This window comes from Pteronotus mesoamericanus, unplaced genomic scaffold (assembly GCF_021234165.1).
Source record: "Pteronotus mesoamericanus isolate MK-2021 breed Mesoamerican mustached bat unplaced genomic scaffold, CSHL_Meso_final scaffold_31, whole genome shotgun sequence".
Classification (NCBI taxonomy): domain Eukaryota; kingdom Metazoa; phylum Chordata; class Mammalia; order Chiroptera; family Mormoopidae; genus Pteronotus; species Pteronotus mesoamericanus.
Genome location: NW_026555312.1, coordinates 5,501,713 through 5,521,638, shown reverse-complemented (window position 1 = coordinate 5,521,638; position 19,926 = coordinate 5,501,713). Strand labels below are relative to the sequence as shown.

Here is a 19,926-nt window from a genome sequence, read left to right as displayed (position 1 = left end):
CCAGTATTCCCTGTCTCAGTTAATACCATTACCATCTGACCATCTCTCAATCTAGAAATTTGCTATCCTTCTCTCCTCTTCCTTAATCTTCCAAACACTCACCAAATCATGTTGATTCTTCCTCAAAGATCTCCTCTCAAATATCTCCTATAACCACTCTTACTTGCCTTCATTATTACCATAGCCTCCTAACTGATCTTCTTGCCAGCAACCCTCTTGCTTATTTAATGCACTTTTAATTCAGCAAGGAAAACCTATTTTTAATCATTCACTCCTCTGCTTAAAGAGCTCCAATGGGTCCTAGGGATGCCTTGAGAAATCATTAACTAAAGGACATATAGTTTTCACTTTTTAGCTTTATGAAATGGCACAAAAACTGACACTGTGAGGGAATATGCTATAAACCTCAAAAGGTGATTCAGAATACACAAACACAAACTATTATATTGGATCTAATGAACAAGTTCAGCGAGGTTGCAGAATACTAGGTTAATATGCAAAAATCAGCTGCATTTCCATACACTAGCAAGAAACAATCTGACACTGAAATTAAGAAAAAATTGTATTTGCAACAGCACCAAAAAATACAAAATAGTTAGGAATAAATCTAACAAAAAGGAGTAATGCTTATACAATGAAAACTACCTCACAACAGAGAAAGGAATTAAATAAGACCTATAGGATTGGAAAGACACTGTGTTCATGGATGTTAACACTGGGATGACACTATTTCCCAAATCAATCTACAGATTTAATGCATTATCTATCAAAATCCAAGCTGAATTTTTTTTGCAGAAATTGACAGGCTGATCGTAACACATAATACCCAAATACTGAAAAAAAAAAGAACAAAACCAAAGGACTCACACTTTCCAATTTCAAAATTTTATACAAAGCAACAATAATCAAGATGTTATGATGCAGATATGAGGACACATAAATCACTGAAATAAAATTGAGAATTCAGAATCAAACCCTTACAATTATGGTCAATTGCTCTGTGAAGTTTGTCAAAACAATTCAGACAGAAAGAGAAGACTTTTTAACAAATGGTTCTGGGAAAATGGTATTCACATGTAAAAGAATGGATACCCAGCTCACACCATATGCAAAAATTAACTCAAAATGGATCTCAGGCTAAATATAAGAGCTAAAACTATACAATTTGTTTTTTAAAAAAATCATAGGAGTGCTCTGGCCAGTGTGGCTCAGTTGGTTGGAGCACTGTCCCATAAACTGAAAGGTTGCAGACTGGATCCCCTGGTCAGGGCACATATCTGGGTTGTGGGTTCCATCCCTGGTTGATATATGTATGGGAGCCAACCAGTCAATGTTTCTTCTCTCTCCCTCGCGCCCTCTCTAAAAGCAATGAAAAAAATGCCGAGTGTGAGGGTTAAGAAAAATTAAAAATAAAATCATAGGATTAAATTTTTGTGACATTGTATAAGGCAATGCTTCTCTTAGATATATCAAAAGCACAAGCAGCCCTGACCAGTGTGGCTCAGTTGGCTGGGCGTCATCTCACAAAGCGAAAGGTCGTTGGTTTGATTCCTGGTCCATGGGCACACGCCTGGGTTGCCTGGGTTGCCTGGGTTGCCTGGGTTGGGGGTTTGGTCCCCAGTCGGGGCATGTGAAAGAGGCAACTGATTGATGTTTCTCTCTAGCATCAATGTTCTCTCCCTTTCTACCTTACTTCCCTCCTCTCCAAAAATATATAAATAAAATCATTTAAAAAAATAAAATAAATCTTAAAAGTAAAAGACTTTTGTGCTTTGAAAGACACCACCAAGTGGGGGAAAAAAAAACACAGAATGGGAGAAAATAATTGCAAATCATACATCTGACATGGGACTGGTATCCAAAACACATAAAGAAAGAATATTTACAACTCAACAAAAGATAAATAATCCAGCCCTGGCCAGGTAGCTCAGTTGGTTAAAGCATCCTCCCTACACGCCACAGTTGCAGGTTCCATCCCAGGTCAGGATACACACAAGAATCAATCAACGAATGCCTCATTAAGTGGAAAAACAAATCAATGTTCTCCCCCTACTTCCTTTCTCTCTCTCAAATCAATAAATAAAACAAACTTAAGATAAATAATCCAATTTTTATTTTTTTATCCTTACCAGAGAACATGCTTACTGATTTTTAAATTTTTTATTTTATTCTGCCTTTAGAGAGAAGGGAAGAAGGGAAAAAATAGAGGGAGAGAAACAACCGTGTGAGAGAGAACCACTGATTGGTTGTGTGCCCCGACCAGGACCAAACCTGAAACGCAGGCACGTGCCCCGACTGAGACTGGAACCAGTGATCTTTCACTTTGTTGGACATCGCTCAACCAACTGAGCCACACTGGCCAGTGCGTGCTTTTTGGTTTTTAGAGGGAGAAAAGGGAAGGAGGGAGAGAGAAAGGGAGATATCCATGTGAGAGAGAAACATAGATCTGTTGTCTCTCCTACGCACCCAGAACAGGGACCAAACCTGCAACCTAGGCATAAGCCCTGACCAAGAATCAAACCTGCAACCTTTCAGTTTAGGGGACAGCACTCCAACCAACTGAGCCCCACCAGCCAAGGCAATAATCCAATTCTTGAAACAGGGGAAGGACATGAATAGGCAGTTCTCCAAAGAAGGTATACAAAAGGCCAGTAACTACATGGAAAAGATGTTCAACATCATTAGTCATCAGGATAATGGCTAATCAAAACTATAATGAGATACCACTGCATACCCACTAGGATGGTTATAATAAAAAAAGCAGATACAACAAGTACTGGTAAGGACGTAGACAAATTAAAATCCTCATACTTGCTTGTACAGACTTTGGAAACTGGCAGTTTCTCAAAATATTAAACACAAGAGGCATCATCTGATGCAGCAATTCCACTTAGATATATATCCAAGAGAAATGAAAACTCGTGCTCACGAAAACCCTGTACACAAATATTCAAAGCATTATTTACAATAGCTAAAAAGCAGAAACAACCCAAATGTCGATCAACTAATAAACAAAATGTAGTATGAAATATATGTTGGCCATAAACAGGAATGAAGTAGAAATACATGCTACAACTTGGATGTACCTTTTGAAAATATTTTACTAAGTGAAAAAAGCCAGACACAAGAAGTCAGGAACACATGTGTGATTCCATTTATATGAAATGTTCAGGATAGGCAAAACATAAACACAAAAAATAGATCAGTAGTTGCCAAAGGTAGAGGGAGGGACAAATAAAGAGTGACTGCTAGTAGATACAGATTTTCACTTTGGGATGATGAAAATGTTCAAGTTAGATAATAGCAACAGTTGTACAACTCTGTGACTATACTGAAAAAAACACCACCACCACAATCGTCACTCAATTGTATCTTAAAAATTAATACATGTGAATTATGTACATATAAATATGGTATGTGCATTATATCCCACTAAAGCTATTATTTTTAAAAGTGTACAGTTAAGATTTGTGCCTTTCAATATATGTATATTTTACCTAAAATTTAAACCTTTAAAAAAATAATAAAATGCTGGAGGTGGGGGAGTAGGCAGAGGTATAGATGAAACAAACATGGATACAAAAAAAGTTCATTATAATAAATATTTGTGTTCACTTTGTATATGTTTGAGATTTTCCTTAATAAAAAGTTTTTAACTGATGTGTCCAAATAACAAAGTAAAATTTTTTAAAATAAACTTTCCTAACATCCATTTTTTGCTGTTTTTCAACCAAAGAAATAGAATCTTATATTTCTTGAAAAGACCAGAGCAGAGAGGTTGCTACCTTCATGGGTTTTTGGCAATGTTATAGGAAAACAGAGATATGACAGAAGACATGATGTGGAGCAAAAATGAAAAATACTTTATCTTAAAAATGTACAAAGAGAATTTCAGTCTCCTTAGTTGTAAGATACTTCCTTACCCTTGGGTTTCCATGGTTAATGGATGTGACAACTCCTAATAAATGAGTGCAACAACCCCTAATATTGTGCTGTCCAATACAGTACAATAGCTACTTACGGCCACTGACATTTTAATTTCAATTAATTAAATTATAAATTCAGTTCCCAGTCTCACCAGTTCTATTTCTAGTATTCAATATCCACATGGAGGTATTGGCTACCATGCTGGATAGAGACAATAAATATCACTGCTGTCAGAGCAGAAAGTTCTATTAGAGAGCACTATCTTAATATATAAAAACACCCACAGGGAAACTTCCACATTCCAATTTGGGGTTGTTATACTGTATCAATAAACAAATTCTGAAAAACAAGGAAACAACGTAAAAATATCAACCAAGGAATATCATTTGTGGAAGTTCAGACTAAATAAAACAGTAAATTTTACTTTCAGAACCACCAAGCTATAGATGTTGGCCACGGCAACTCCTCAGAAGGAAACTTCCCCACATGTTAAAATAGATTATCACGCCCTGGCTGGATAACTCAGTTTGATAGAGCTTCACCCTGATACACCAAGGCAGTGGGTTTGATCCCGGGTCAAGGCACACACAAAAATCAACATCCCGAGTCAGGGCACATACAAGAATCAACCAATGTATGCATCAGTGAGTGGAAGAGCAAATCGATGTTTCCCTTTTTCTCTTTCTTCCTCCCTCTTTCCTCCCTCCATCAGTCTCCCTCTCCTCTTTTCCTCTCTCCCCCCTTACCCCCCCAATCAATCATTCAATCAATCAATTTACAAAACAGATGATCACCATACTGCCAGTTTCCTACAGTCAAATGTAAAGGTTATGATGAAATAATAATGGAACAAATTACCATTTCAGTCAAGGATCCAATAAAAAGGTGTATTTATAATCCATGACATCAAAGCACCCATACATAGCATAATACAGAGAATAAAATCCCTTTCAAAATTGAGCTCTGAGGCAAGAGGTATTATTAAATATATTTTATTTCATCTAGAAAAAGTTTAACCAGATAATTTTCTGTACTTCTAATTCCAAAATTGTGTGTGCTTTCATCTCTACAGGTATAGACTTCTGTTAATGACCATTAACATCACATGCAGTGCCAGGAAACAGGTGCACTCTCAATTCAAATATTTTAGAATATTTTTAGTACCTTAAAAACAACTGAAGGTGAGCATATTTAAAATGTGAATTACATATGTTTTTAATTTAAGAACCTAAAAAAAAATTTCGCCTTGTATTCCCTCTCAAGTTATCACTGCAAATGCTTGGAGTGTGAATAACATTCCAAATATCAAGAACAGAATGCTCTATGTTAAGAACTCTTCCTTGCCAAAACTACTCAGCACCTAAAACTTTAAGTCAAAATGGTTTCATTTAAAGCAGTTCAAAACTTTAAAAAAAGTCACTCAACAATTTAAGTATTTACTTTATCCACACTAAATACTTTTCAATTCACTGTCTTCGCAATCCACTGCCAAAAAAGGAATTCTCAAGAGAGAATGAAAACAGGGAAATTGAAACCAGCCCGTAGGCAAAGTATACAGGAGGGTCACATGGAATCAATCTGAAGGAGAAAGTTACTACTACCGGAGCCTCTGGAGTCAAATTAAATCAGGCACTATTTACATATTTCTAGCTCTATACTGACCTCACATGCTTTCTTATATTATGCACAGGCCTACCTAGGTTTTCATATTTGTATTAGTAAATGGGTTCTATCTTTCACTAAAGTTAAATGCTTTGAAGAACAGAATAACATTCCACATCCTTTTTCTCATTGTTCATGAACCCTCACTGTTCATCATATAACCCCGATAAATCCATCTGTTCCTTCTAGCTGCTTCCAAAGAAAAATTCTAGCAACCAAGGACTCCAGACTGTAAAACACACAGAGTTCAGAGTTCTGGCACTACCAAAATATGTTAAGAAATCTCGCCAAATTAGTTTAAATCCCTTAAACCGCAATTACCTCAGTTGTAAAAAATGAACACAATAATAAAAATCCACATGTGAGCAGGCATAAAAATTAGATTTAATACAAGAACTGCCTTAGATTTTTGGTGTGCTCCAAATGTAGCACATCTTCCCCATCTCACACTTTCCCTTCCACTTCTTCCCTTTTAGCTTTCAGGGTTTGCCCCCAGGCTCCAGTCAGTGTTCCCCTTAACCTCGTACCCCATCCTACCCTTTTACTACACCCCCATACTCCAATTTCACACAATTCCACCACCCTCCTGTTCCAATTTGCTACTTCCCTTTGCACTCCCTAAGGTCCCAGGCAGCCCCTTCACTTTGCACCCCACGTCTCCCTCGGTCTATATATCCTAACGGCTCTTCCCCTCAGTTCACCACCCCTTTATCACCAGGTTCATCCTGCCCCTCCAACCGTCTCCCGCGCCCAGGTTCCTTCCTGCCCCTCCAAACACTGTTTCCCCGTCTCAACGTTTCATCCAGTTCCTCCAACCGACTTCCCTAACGCCCAGCTACCTCCCTTAGTCTCTATTTTCTCTACCACCTAAATGACTACTCCTTTTCATCCATTCTTTTCATAAGCATAAATGCAAGGCACCCACATACACATACTGCAGCCGCCACCCCCACCTCGATCCTCCATCTTTCCCTTTTATACTTGCTTCCTTTCTTCGCCCCCCTTACTCCCTCCCCACCCACCCACCAACAATCTCCTCCGAATGAGCCTGGTCCCCAGGCCAAGGTCTCTCACCTCATTCGGTCACTTCAGTGGTGCCAACCGCTTCATACAGGAAAAAACAACCAATCACGTCCCTATGGGCGCTTCCCCTGCGAGTACGAGCACTTACTGGACACCCGCCCCGCCGGGCACCCCGCACATACACACGCACAAACCGAGGTCCTGAGGACGAGGGCTGGGGGCTAAGAGTGAGTGTTCTTACACCAGGATTAAACACAGCCCCATTCGCTACAGCCCTTCGCCATTTTGGTTTCCCGCGGACTGCCGGTGCATTCTGGGAGCGCGGAGCCACTCCAGTGCCGAATGGCAGCTCTCCAGGGCCGCGAGGAGGCGGGGACTGCGCGGTGAGCGCGGAAGAACACCTCTCCCTGCGTCGCCGACCGAAGCTGAACAAAGAAGAACTCTTTAATGTTGCGGTGGGTCTACGTCCTTCCGCCGTCGGTGCTAGCACAATAGTGAGCGCTGCGCTCTGGAACGTCGGCTGTAATTCTGGGGTTTCTCCTGTAAAGTGTAGCGTCCACTGTGCATAGTCTTCTGAGATACAAGGCATTGCTTGCTACATTCTGCCGTGCCGATTTCCTTTCCGTGGAGAAAAACCTTAGATAAAGTACGTTTCTTCTGTCTTTATCCTGAGGCCTGCTGTTCGAATTTCCTTCAGCGGGCAGAATACCCTGGACGTTACAATAAAATTTTGTTCGGTGATTATTGCCCAGCCCCAAATTCCTTCTAATAGGCAGCTGCCTATATAGATTTTCAGACAGTTTTTCCCTGACAATGAAAGGTTTTTCTGTTTACCTGCAATCCGTCCTAATTGTTATGAAATCTGAGAATAATCCCGTGCAAAGTGGTTTATTTTAGGAACACAAACTTTTTTATACTAGGGCAGACCTGCCAACATACTGCTGCGGTCAGAGGTCCCAAGTGACAAACTGAGTACAAGCTTGTCTCTCTGACTTAGATACAACCCAGTTCCTATTAGCAGCCACGTGTAGTACCTTTATTTATAAACGTGTCAAAATATTTTGAAAATATTTTATGTTTTTGTCTCATGTTACATTACAGAGATAATTAATACCATGCTTGCTTTCTGTCTCTCTCTCCAAAAATACCTCTTGTGGCCTAAACTCACTTTGCTCATATTTCAAAAGGGATTCCCCTCAGCCTCTGATCACAGGATTTGGCAAGTAAAAATATCCACACCATTAAATATTTGTCATACTCTTCCACTCCTTTGCTTCTCCTAATAGTCCTAATCAGGTTTTAAGTCTGTCTTCTTACTACAGCCTTAACCTATTTGCTACCTTTCGAGTTTCACTTTCTATGAATTCTGTTGTAACATAATTTTTCATAAATTTGACTTCAATTCCTTTCACACTTTTGGTTGAGTAGAGTTTGACTTTAAAAAAATGTAAATGTAGTCCAAAAATAGATAAAGAAATTACACAAACAGCTAGGTTTGCTGTGCAACTAAGCCTAATCATAGAATATCAGTTTTGGAGAACCTTTGATCTAAATTCTCCATGTTTCTCTCAAGTGCCCATCAGGTCTCAACTTAAACATCTTTAGTGGTTCAGCACCTCAGAGGCAGTCATTTTAATTTCAGAAACAACAATAATCAGAAAATTCTCCCTTACAGAGATGCACAATATGCCTTCCTATAATTTCCATTTACTGGTATAATTTTGGCCTCATTAGCCACACAAACCTATCCTAATCCCTCAAACATTGGAGAAATCAATGATCCCTGTTTTTTAAAAAGCTTTTTCTGTGTAAACATATGACTGCAAAAGTGCAGTCCTCTAATTTAAGGAAACTAGGTGCTCAGGGAATCAAGGACACCTGAGGGAGTCACAGTCATATACAAAGAATCCCTGTTACTGTTGTCTTAGATATTTCTAAACTGTATACAAAGGATTAGGACTGTAAAAAGTAACAAATGTCAAGTCTGTCAGAAGTACAAAGCAAAATAACTCGTCAGGGTATGCTGTTCCCTTTATTGTTAAATATTTCTGTGAGAGTCATTAAGGTTCACAAAAATTCTTTTCCTTTCCTCCAGACACACAGTAAAATAGCTCTATCTTGCACCCTTGAAGTTAGGCATAGCCATGTAACTTGTTTTTACCAATATAATGAGAGACGAAGTGATTCCACCTCCTAGGAAAATCTTTTAGGAGGCAGTCTCTTCCCCTCCTGGTGGTGATCATGAAATCATGGAAGCATGTGTTCAGATACAACAGCTGTCACTTTAGGTCCTAAGTGAAAATAAGTGGAGACTAGATTTGTGCAACCATCATTGCAATCCAGTTTTAGAACATTTCTACCACCCTAAAAATAGTTATGCTCATTTTCAGTCAGTCCTGTCCCCTTTTAACAACCCCAAGCAATTCGATGTTTCTATAGATTTGCCTTTTCTGGCCATTTCATGTTGGGAACCATCCCGCCTGGTTTCAGGGACTGTATCCTCACCAATAAGCAAAAGGGCCCCAAGACTGGAGCTGAGCAAGGAGACCTTGGGAAAATAGGCCACTGAGGAGACAAAACCTGTCCCCATGGCAGGGACATAGCCCCTGCCTCCTTCACATCACCCTGCTTGGCCCTGGAGGATGGCGGGTTAGTCAATGACAGCTAAGACCCCTTGATGGCTGGGGCAGCCTCAGACAGGCACAGTTACATAGGGGCATCAGAGAAGGACTTGGGGGACACAGAAAAGGGGCAAAAGACCCTCATCCCTCAGCTTTGTCATAGCTGGAGTTCTCATTCTATCTGAAAAAAGTCTCCTTATCTTTTGGTTGCTTCTGGTAGACCCGCCTGACCAGGTGAGTGAAACAATGCTATACGTAGGTACACCCCTAAACTGGATCAGGCGGTTCCCTGGGGCAATTAGGCCTGGAAAAAGAATGCATTAAATCCTCTGAAGCCTACTTTGCTAAGAATGCCCTCAAGTTAATCAGTACTGATGTTTGAGGTCTGAGCATAGAATGAGATCAGTTTCCCAGGTTTCAGGGCCAGATGAGCACCACCCTGTCTACCAGACCCTGACCTGAGGCAAATCTCTGTGTTCCTTCGATGGTTACCTATGATCTCTATCTGTTTTCTGTAAACATAGCCTTTTGACATTAATTGAGGAGCTTTGCAGGCGTGCTGTACACCTCTGTGCATACCATTCTCAATAAAAGTCACTTCAGGAGAAGGGTTCATGGCATTCTCCCCTAGAGGGAATTGCTACCGCTTTTCCTGGCAGACGGAGAGTGTCTGGAATGACTTATTTCCTCAGCCAAGGTGGCTGGGGGAACTCTGCAGGACGGGGTACCCCCCTCAATTTCATATTGAACTTGCAATATTTCATATTTCATATTTCAATTGCATAATGAACTCATGCAATATATAGTCTTTTGGCCCGGCGTCTTTCACCCAATACAGTTTTTTTGAGGTTCATCTTTGTTGTACCATGTGTCAGTTCTTTCCTTTATATTGCTGAATAGTACTTCATTGTATGACTGGAATATGACATATTTTATTTATCCATTCACCAGTTGATGCATATTTGGATTATTTCCAATTTGGAGACTATTGTAAATAATGCTGCTATGAACATTTGTGTACAAGTCTTTGTGTAGATATTTGTTTTTATTTTGGGTAGATTTCTAGAAGTGAAACTGCTGCATTGTATGGTAAGTTTATGATTAACCTGTTACGATGCTGCTGAACTCTTTTTCCAAAATGCAAGCAATGTTTGAGGATTCTAATTTGTCAACATCCTCACCAATTGTTATTGTTTCCTTTTTTATTTTATTCATTCCAGTGGGAGGAAAGTGGTTTTTCATTGTGATTTCAATATATACTTCCATAATGGCTAATGATGTTGAGCACTTTTTTATGTGCTTATTAATTCTTCTTAGATCTTCTTTGGTAAAACGTATATTAAAATCTTTTACCCACTTATTTAAACTGGGCTGTTTGTCTTATTATCAAGTTATAAGAGATCGTTATATATCCTGGATACAAGTCCTTTATCAGATACATGATTTGCAAATATTTTCTCCCAATGACTTTTCACTTTCTTAATGGTGTGTGTTGAAGCACAAAAGTTTTTTAATTTTGATGAAATACAATTTATTTTTTTAATGCTGTATGCTTTTGATCTTATACCTAAGAAGTCTTGGCTTGACTCAAGATCACAGAGATTTTCTATTATGTTTTCTTCTAGAAGTTTTAGCTCTTACATTTGAGTCTATGATCCATTTTGAGTTCATGGGTCTATATTAATCTTTTTGCAAGTGGATATTCAATTAGAGAGAGAAACTTTTGTTGTGTTAAGCCTCTGCAATTTGGAGTTGTCTGCCACCCAGCATATTACCTCTGACTGATACAATCTACATATGTTAATATGTAACAGAACTCAGAAATAGCATTGAATTCTCTTTTGTAACAAGAAGCAAAGTTGAAAAATATGAAAATTCAATCAGAACATTCAAAGCATTAGGTAATTCTCTAATTTTATCATTGAGAAGTCACAGTGAATATTACAAGATATTATATTTATAAGCCTACAAGCTCTCAATTATTAGCTATTACTCTCTTGTACAAAAGGGCTAGAAGAGCTTTAATGTTCATTGTGCAGAGATAGAAATGCAAATAATCAGACAAGTCGGAGAAATAAAGAAAGACATTTTGTGTCCTTATAGAATTTGCTTTCATTGGTCTGAAAAGAGAAATAGATCTGAAACATAAAAAAAAAAAATCAATGTTTCCATAATAATCAAATCAATAGGATATGTTCAAATTCCTTTCCTTTTTATTCAGAGATTAAGAATCCATATACAACATGAACACTGCTTTAAAACCATTATTTGTTGTAAAAAGTATATATAGTAAATTTGTACTCTTTGTATAATACACCTAAAAATATAGTGTGCCCATTATTAATTTATTACGTGCCATTTCCAAATCTACCCTTCATTGCTTGCTTTGTGAAAATGGATATGGGCCGTTTAAATTTTTTCCTTTATCAACTGGCAGAATGTTAAGCATTGTCGGTGGAGAGACCGTGTATTATAAAGTGGTTTACCTCCCTGGTTCCAAAGTGCGCTCTCAGCAGCCTCCTGCAGTGCCCACAGCTTCCCCAGAGCTGGGATCCTGCAGCACATGCACCTTTGTCAGGCTTGTCAAATCATCTCCCTAGAAAAACCCCAGAAGAATTTGCACATGCTGCCATCAAGTGATATTTGTGCTATCTTAGCAGTCAGAAATTTAAGGTGAATGAAAGGTGTGCATTCAAAACTGATCACTCAATTAAAAATCAGAAGAGCTAGGTTCCACTTTTAATCTGCATGTACTGTGTTTATGACTCAAGCTTTTGAAGGTTAAATCGCCAAAGGTCGGTGGGTGTGGGGAGGAAAGAGGGTGGGGGGAGAGAGAGTGAATGAAAACAAATTATCCAAAAGGAAGAAAGATAAACCTTCTCATTTGCTTCATACAGCTAATTTGCCCACTGAGCATTCAAAGATGTAGACAAGGTAAGAGAGGCAGAATAACAGGAGCAGGAACCCTGGAGGACAGAGGACCTCAGTTGCTGGCCAGCCTCTGTCTCCATTAACTGAGTGATCTTGAGCAAGTTTCCTCAGCTCTCACAGCCTGAGCTTTGTGGGCTCGATGTGAAGGATAAGAGTAATCAATATTAAAGTTTTATCATACAGACTAAATGAAGTTATGTGTGAAAGTTCTTTATTTTTCTCTCATAGCAATTATTACAGGTCTTACTCCCTCAATTGAACTGTAAGCTCCTTGAAGGTAGGAGGGCATCACTCTTCTTTATATCCCTATTTCTGGAAACACACCTGGACCACAGAATAGCCCTTACATTAATAAATTTCATAATGGATATTTATTTAACCATGTTAAATATGTTTTCTATATGTAAAGAACTGTGCTGTACACTATTCAGGACATGATACAAGCATTTATAAGCCATACCCACAAAGTGGGCTGGGGGGCTTAGAGTCTGGAGACAGTGACATTAACAAGCAACTAAGATACAATACAAATTAAAGAGATGTGAAAGAGTGTGATGTATCCTAGGAATGAGAGAAATATTTAGTAGAACCTAGGGCGAAGGATAAAAACAGGCACAGAAAAATTTTGTCTAACTGTTGAGAGACCTCATACAACAAGTGGTATTAGTGAAGACTTTTTTTGATTACAGAGGTCATGATTGCAACCTACACAAGCCTTGTAGAAACCCTTACTTACCTTGGTGTTGCCTGGAAACAGGGACTAGAAAGATAGCAGGATTCTCTATCCATATTTCTCTCTCTCTCAGTCTCTCTCTTGCTTCTGCTTTCTCTGAGAAATGTTTTCATTCTCTCCTTCTGCATATGGCCTTCTCTATTTAGTGGGAAACATGACTTTCAACAAAGTTACATTTTGCTAAAGGAACCAGTAGTTAAGAAAAGGGAATTTATCTCCTCTACCTCCTTCCCTCATCCTCACTCCCCACCCTTGGAATTGTAGCCTAAATAAATGAGTCATGAACTCCAGGAAACTATCCTGATGGACTATGCTTGGGTCACATGCCCAACTTGGACCAGATGTTACAAGCAAGAAGATGAGCTATTATGGTCAACAATAATTGGATCAATGCCCAACCCTCTTGCCAAAGAAATGGTCTTTTATGAGCTGCCACCATAAGAAACACATAGTTGAGTTGGAAAAAATGTGTTTCCCCAGAGAAAGGGGTTGCTACTCTGGACTGCCAAAATACTTTGGATCTACTAACATGCAGTGAGGTTTGGACTTCCATCATCATCATCATCCTCATCATCATCATCATAGCATTCCCTGAATGTTTGCCCTCTACCAAGCTGTGTGAAAGTGCTTTACATATGTTATTTTCTTTATCCGTATGAAGAAATTATTCTTATGTTATCGAGTAACTGATGTAAAGAGAAGATAAACAGATTGTCCTGAGTCACACAACAATAAGTGCACATTTTAATTCAATTTTTTTTTGACTCTGGAAACTATCCTTTAATCACAATCCTATATAGAAATAGAACCATCAGGAGCTTTAAAATAAATCCATCCTTTAGAAATATCTCTCTTGTAGTGGTGTGGAAATTTAATTCAAGAGGGGAAAAACTACAAATAAAGATGCCACTGCAACTGTCCAGGTGGATAATGGGCAAAAGCCTGAACAAAGAAGAAAGAGACTTCAGAGATGGTTGGAAGGAGATATCAACAAACTTGGCAGTCACTGGAAGAGGTAAGTGAACAAGTGAATTGATTTAAGGATAATCTTCAAGGTTCGTGGCTTTAGTCAGATGAGAGGGGCTACCCGTGTTTTTTCTTTCCTCTTTCTTTCTTCCTTTCTTCATTTAACAAAGATTGGAGGTGGCTTGTGTTGAAATTAACCAGGATAGGAATGATATGTGGAACAATTTGAGTGAAGAACTAATCAAATAAGTACTGAACAAGTTGAGTTTAAAGTGCCCATGGAATGAGTATGTCTCGTAGGCAGCTGGAATTGCATCTGGAGCTCAGGAAAAGAGAGGGCCGGTATTGAGTGGAGAAGTACAAACCTAACCAAGCCCTGGTTCTCCAGTCCAGTTTGCTTCACTAGTGCTCCTGACTCTCTTTGTGCATGTCAGGCACAAAGGCTTGGCATGAATAATAATTATAACTGGACCAGAACATAGTTAATTACATACGTATTAAAATTTAATTTCACAAAATTTGCACATTAAACTGGAGTGATATAAGGATTGCTGACAAAAGAAGGTAGGAATAAATAAAGAGGATCCATTTGTGGGTCTTGTTTCACCATTGTCATCAATTAATAATGAATGTAGTTAATGATTATCTCTATGTGGTAAGTTTTTTTCTTCTTTGTGTTCCTTTCTTTTTCCTAATTTATATATCCTTGTAATAATTAAAAGGTTATTTAAAACTCATGCAGGTTTCTAGTCTAGTGACCATGGGAAAATTTAGATGATGTCAGGTAGAGGCATTTGAAAACTCACAGGCTCTCAAAACATGGGTTCTTTGGGGGAGCTCTCCAGGGTACTGGACTGCCTTTCCTGAAATTCCGATCAATGAACTAACTAGATCCTTTTTTCTCTCTTCTGACCTATTTGCCCTTTTACCCTACATCATGCTCTTCTGATCAGCCAACTGTCTCAACAAGGTCTTAACTGACAACTTAGTTCTTTGGATTAGTCACCAAAAGACTAATTACGTTAACTTTATGCTGATGATTTCAAAATCTATAGAGCCAGTAATTTTCTTCCCACCCAAAATCATCTGTTCCATTTCTATTACCATCATCCTTTATTAACTTATTTAGCAAATAATATTGAGTGTAGACAAAAAGGTAAACTGTAAAATTTCCAGAAGTTAACACAGAAAAAATCTATATGACGGGTTTGGCAATTAGTTTTTAGATGCAACACCAAAACCATGTTCTGTGACTTAAAAAATTGATAGATTGAACTTTATGAAAATTAATTTTTCTCTGTGAAACACAGCATTAAGAGAATGAAAAGAAAGCCAAGAGACAAATATTTGCAAAAACATATGTCCAGTAAAGGACATATCCAAAACACTCAAAGAAACCTTAAAGCTCAACAATAGGAAAATGATCAACCTGGTTAAAAATAGGCAAAAGACCTGAACAGATACCTCACCAAAGAAGATATGCAGATAGTAAATAAAGCATGCCAAAGGATGTCCAACATCTTGTCTTTAGGGAATTGAAAAATGAAAACAATGAAACACTACTACACACCTATTATAATGGCCAAAATCCAAAATACTGACAACACCGCTGATGAAGATATAGCACAACAAGAATTCTCATCATTGCTGGACAATGATGCAGACACTTTGGAAGACAGTTTAATAGTTTCTTACAAAACTAGGTATAGTTTTAACATATGATTCAGCAATCACACCCTTAAGTGTTTACCCAAATAAATATGTCCACACAAAAACTCTCACATGAACATTTATATATGTTATATATGTTTGCAGCCAAACTAGAGGGAGCCAACATGTCTTTCAATACGTGAATGGACAGCCCCTACCAGCTGGGTAGTTTGGTTGGTTAAAGCATCATCCTGATACACCAAATTTACAGGTTCAATCCCCACTCAGGGCATAGAGAAGAAGCAACCAATGAATGCATAAATAAGTGGAACAACAAATCAGTATTTCTGTCTCTCCAACCTGTACTCCTTTACTCTCTGTCTATAAAAATCAATAAATAAAATTTAAAAAAATAGGCAAATGGACAAACTGTGATATATCCATACAATAGCATATTATCAAATGATAAAAAGAAATGAGGTATGAAGCAACGAAAAGCCATGGCGGAAACTTAAATACACACTGTTTGTTGTTTTTTTTTTAAGATGGTGAAGAGTGTTATTATTGTGGATAAGCTGTTTGTCGAACTTTTTAAAATGAGTTTTCGGCCCCGACCAGGGGGTTCAGTTGATTGGAACTTCATTCATACATGAAAAGGTTGTGGGTTTAATCCCCAGTCAGGGCACATAACTAGGTTACAGGTTTGATCCCAGGTTGGGGGCGCATACAACGAGCAACCAATGGATGTTTCTCTCTCCCTTCTCTCTCTGGAATCAAGGAACACATCTTCAGGTGAAGGTTTTAAAAAAAGTTGCAAACTATAAAGATGTTCCATACCTTATGCTCATATTTTTTATGTTGCATCTATAATCCAAAGTTTTGTTTTTAAATTGTTTAGTTTGTTTTTGAAACTTCAGTCCTTGAAAAAACATTAAACAAGTTATAATGTACCATGATTGAAAAGAAATAGTAAAATAGAAATGGAAAGGGAGGCCATAAATATTAGTCAACAACCATGGTTGATAAATTTTGGGAATTCTAAGTCTTTAATTTTCTTAAATTGTACTCTTTAGTCTCAGTTAATTTCATTTAAGATATTTTTGTCAAGTAAGTGGTGCTAATTTCTACCCATATCTTTCATTCTTACTTTCCCAAGATTTCACTTTGACTATGTAATGAACTCAATGGGAGTGATGAGTATATCAGATTTCACAAAAATGTCAAAATTACTGGGCTGACTTTTGTTTTAGAGCACCAACTGTTGTGGTATTTGCTTCTTTTTAAAAAATTTTTAAATTTATTTCAACTAGGACACTATAAAAATAATAAAAGTACAACAATTTATGCTTTGTTTTCTTATACATTATTTGAAATAACTATGAATAAATACTACATCCTTACTAAAAAAAATGGTTGAACATTTTAATGAATGTAAATTGGTATCAGTTTGAGTAAAATCTTAATTTCCAATGGATCCTGACAAAGTAGTTCCTCCCAGAAAACACCAAGCATTTCAAAGTAAATACTGAGCATTTGTGAAATAACAATGTAAATGACTCAATGTGGAGAGATGTTTTTCTTTAGAACGACAACAAAAGAAAAGTGGGAAAAGATTTTTTTTCTAAAAATGGAAAAGTTACCCACACCTTTTTCTTCAGACTTTACAGGAAAATATTTTTCCTGTGCAGATATCAGCTCAGGCTTTGGGGCTGGACCCTTAAGAGGAGGTGGTGGTTTATTTGGTTTTGGAAAGTCTTTACCCAGTTCATTCATCTGAATGGCAAAATTGTCTGGAAATACTCCTTCTTTACCATTAACTTTACCTTTCCACCAGCCAGCTTCTCTAGTCTCCTTAATTATCAGATATGATGTTAGTTCTCCCTCTTTAGTTCTTTTTTTATTTTTAGAGAGAGGAGAGGGGCGGGGAGAAAGAAGGGGAGAGAAATATCAAGGTGTGTTTGCCTCTCACGAGCCCCCTGCTGGGAACCTGTTCTGGGAATCAAACCAGTGACTCTTTGGTTCACAGTCTGGCACTCAATTCACTGAGCCACTCCAGCCAGGGCTTAGCTCTCCTTTAAGTTCATCTTCATGAATACTTTCATAGGCAAATAACATCCTACAGTATTCCATAACTTTAATTTTACTTCCAGTGTTGTTTTTATTACCTCCACACTAAGTTCTGGAATATAGTAACTATATGACTAAGGTCTTTTCTGTTTTGTTTTGTTTTTTCTCTTCTGTTTCACTAGATATTCTTTTCCTAAGCTTCACAGAAAGTTCCTCAAAAATATCTCCAAATCCAATTCCTTGAATTTTCTTTGGCTGCATAACTGATCCAAATGCAGTTTCATTCCCCTCTCCCAGAGAGGGGAAAGACAAGGTAGGGCCAGTCCAAACAGTTTCTGAATCCTCCTGGGCTTCATGAGGTAAACCATTATCTGTTACTTCTAACTCTTTCACAAAATTTGAGGGAAACAGTCCCAACTTGTTGATCAGGGTTCTACTCCACCTCTTCATTAATATCAGTAATATCTCCCACTTTCAGCTCCAGTTCATCATCATTTTGTGGGATGTATTCAAAGAGAACTTTACACTGACACTTCTTAGTCTTGTTAATGTTTTTAGTTTGTGGATGTGGCTGAATTCCTCCAGCTGGACATCTATAGGTGATTATTCATTGTATTAGACTTGCTACATTTACTGCAGCCCCATATCTTTCCCATTTGACGGGCAAACTGTCATCCTTGGGTTCTGTCTCTCAAAATTATCAGGAAACATTCCTCTTCTCCCATTTAGTTCTCCTTCTAGCCATCCTTCCTACTCTAGTTCTATCACATTCTTGATGATTTCCCCAACTCAAATAGTCAATTCAGTGTCACCAGCATTATAGTCGAACTCTGCACTATATCCAACCATATAGTCTCCCCTGCGGAGTGAAGCCTGAACTGATATTTACTTCTGTTTGAATCAACTATAGTGTATAGTGTCAAAACAATACACTGGAACTAATAGCTATTAGGGGAAAAACTATCCACGTACAGATGGTGACCAGAGCGATCGATTAAACTCTAGATGCATAAGTACTATAAGTACATATTCACTGCTGTAAATGGAGTAAGGATTCCCACAGTATTAAACTACTTTCAACAAGCCGTGCAAATAAAGAAAGTGAAATGTAATCTGTCCTATACATTGTTCACCATCTCAATTGCTGTAACATGAGAAATGTTTTCTTAAAGGGTAGAAACCCTCAGTTGCTTTTAGACCACAAAAGTCCATCAGTATGCAGCTGGAGGCTTCTATCCATTCAGAATATTTGGTACTATTATAGACAATAGTCTTACTGTTTAAGTTAATAGATTCTGTATCCTTGGAACCAAAGTGCTTGAAAGCCAGGACATGACTTGCTTTGGCCTTAATTTTCCTTTTGTTTCTAAAGACTTCTGTAAAGGTATTTTTTGTTAATATATATTTTCATCATAATATAACAGATACCTCATCTATATATTTTTGCAAAAGCAAAAAAAATGTATAAGTCAATAGCTGTCTGTAACAGATATATTGTTTCCAATTACAAACTATTGGTGTTATTTCTAGAAAAGTATAAAAAGTATAAAGCTAAAATAAAATTACTTGTAATCTATGTATAGGTAAATTGTTGGGAACCATTCTGCCTGGTTTCAGGGACTGCAGCCTTGCCAGCAGGTGAGAGGGCCCCAAGACTGGAGCTGAGCAAGGAGGTCTTGGGAAAATAGGCCACTGAGGAGACAAAACCTGTCCCCCTGGCAGGGACATAGCCCCTGCCTCCTTCACATCACCCTGCTTGGGCCCCGGGGATGGCTTAGTCAATGACAGGTAAGACCCCTTGATGGCTGGGGCAACCTCAGACAGGCACAGTTACATAGGGGCCATCAGGGAAGGAGTTGGGGGACACGGAAAAGGAGTAAAAGACCCTCACCCCTTGGCCTGGTCATGGCCGGAGTCCTCATTCTATCTGAAAGAAGTCGCCTTATCTCTTGGCTGCTCTGTTCCACCCCCATGACTCAGGCTTGAAACAATGCTAAAGGCAGGTATAGCCCTAAACTGGATCAGGCGGTTCCCTGGGGCAATTAGGCCCTGGAAAGGAATGCATTAAATCCTACGAAACCTACTTTGCTAAGAATGCCTTGGAGTTAATGAGTACTGGTGTTTAGGGTCTGAGCAAAGCACGGGATGAGTCTATTTTCCCAGGTTTTAGGGCTGAATAGGTGTCACCCTGTCTACCAGACCCTGACCTAAGGCAAATCTCTGTTCCTCCCATTGTTACCTATGCTCTCTACCTGTTTCCTGTAAATATAGCCTTAAGGCATTGATTGATGACCTTTGCATACATGCTGCATACCCCTGCGCTCATCCGTTCTCAATGAAAGCCAC

At 38.3% G+C, this 19,926-nt stretch overlaps 1 protein-coding gene and 1 pseudogene across 1 annotated transcript in view; both read right to left on the bottom strand.

Annotated features, from left to right (window-relative positions):
- Window positions 1–6,908, bottom strand: part of MTF2 (metal response element binding transcription factor 2) — a 62,903-nt gene extending 55,995 nt beyond the window's left edge. The window contains exon 1 of the mRNA XM_054592140.1: window positions 6,664–6,908. Coding sequence (XP_054448115.1) covers window positions 6,664–6,668 — 5 coding nt within the window. The 5' untranslated portion in view covers window positions 6,669–6,908. The remainder of the gene's footprint in view (window positions 1–6,663) is intronic.
- LOC129085761 (CD2-associated protein-like) lies at window positions 6,673–18,429 on the bottom strand (annotated as a pseudogene).
- Between the last annotated feature and the right edge of the window lie 1,497 nt (window positions 18,430–19,926).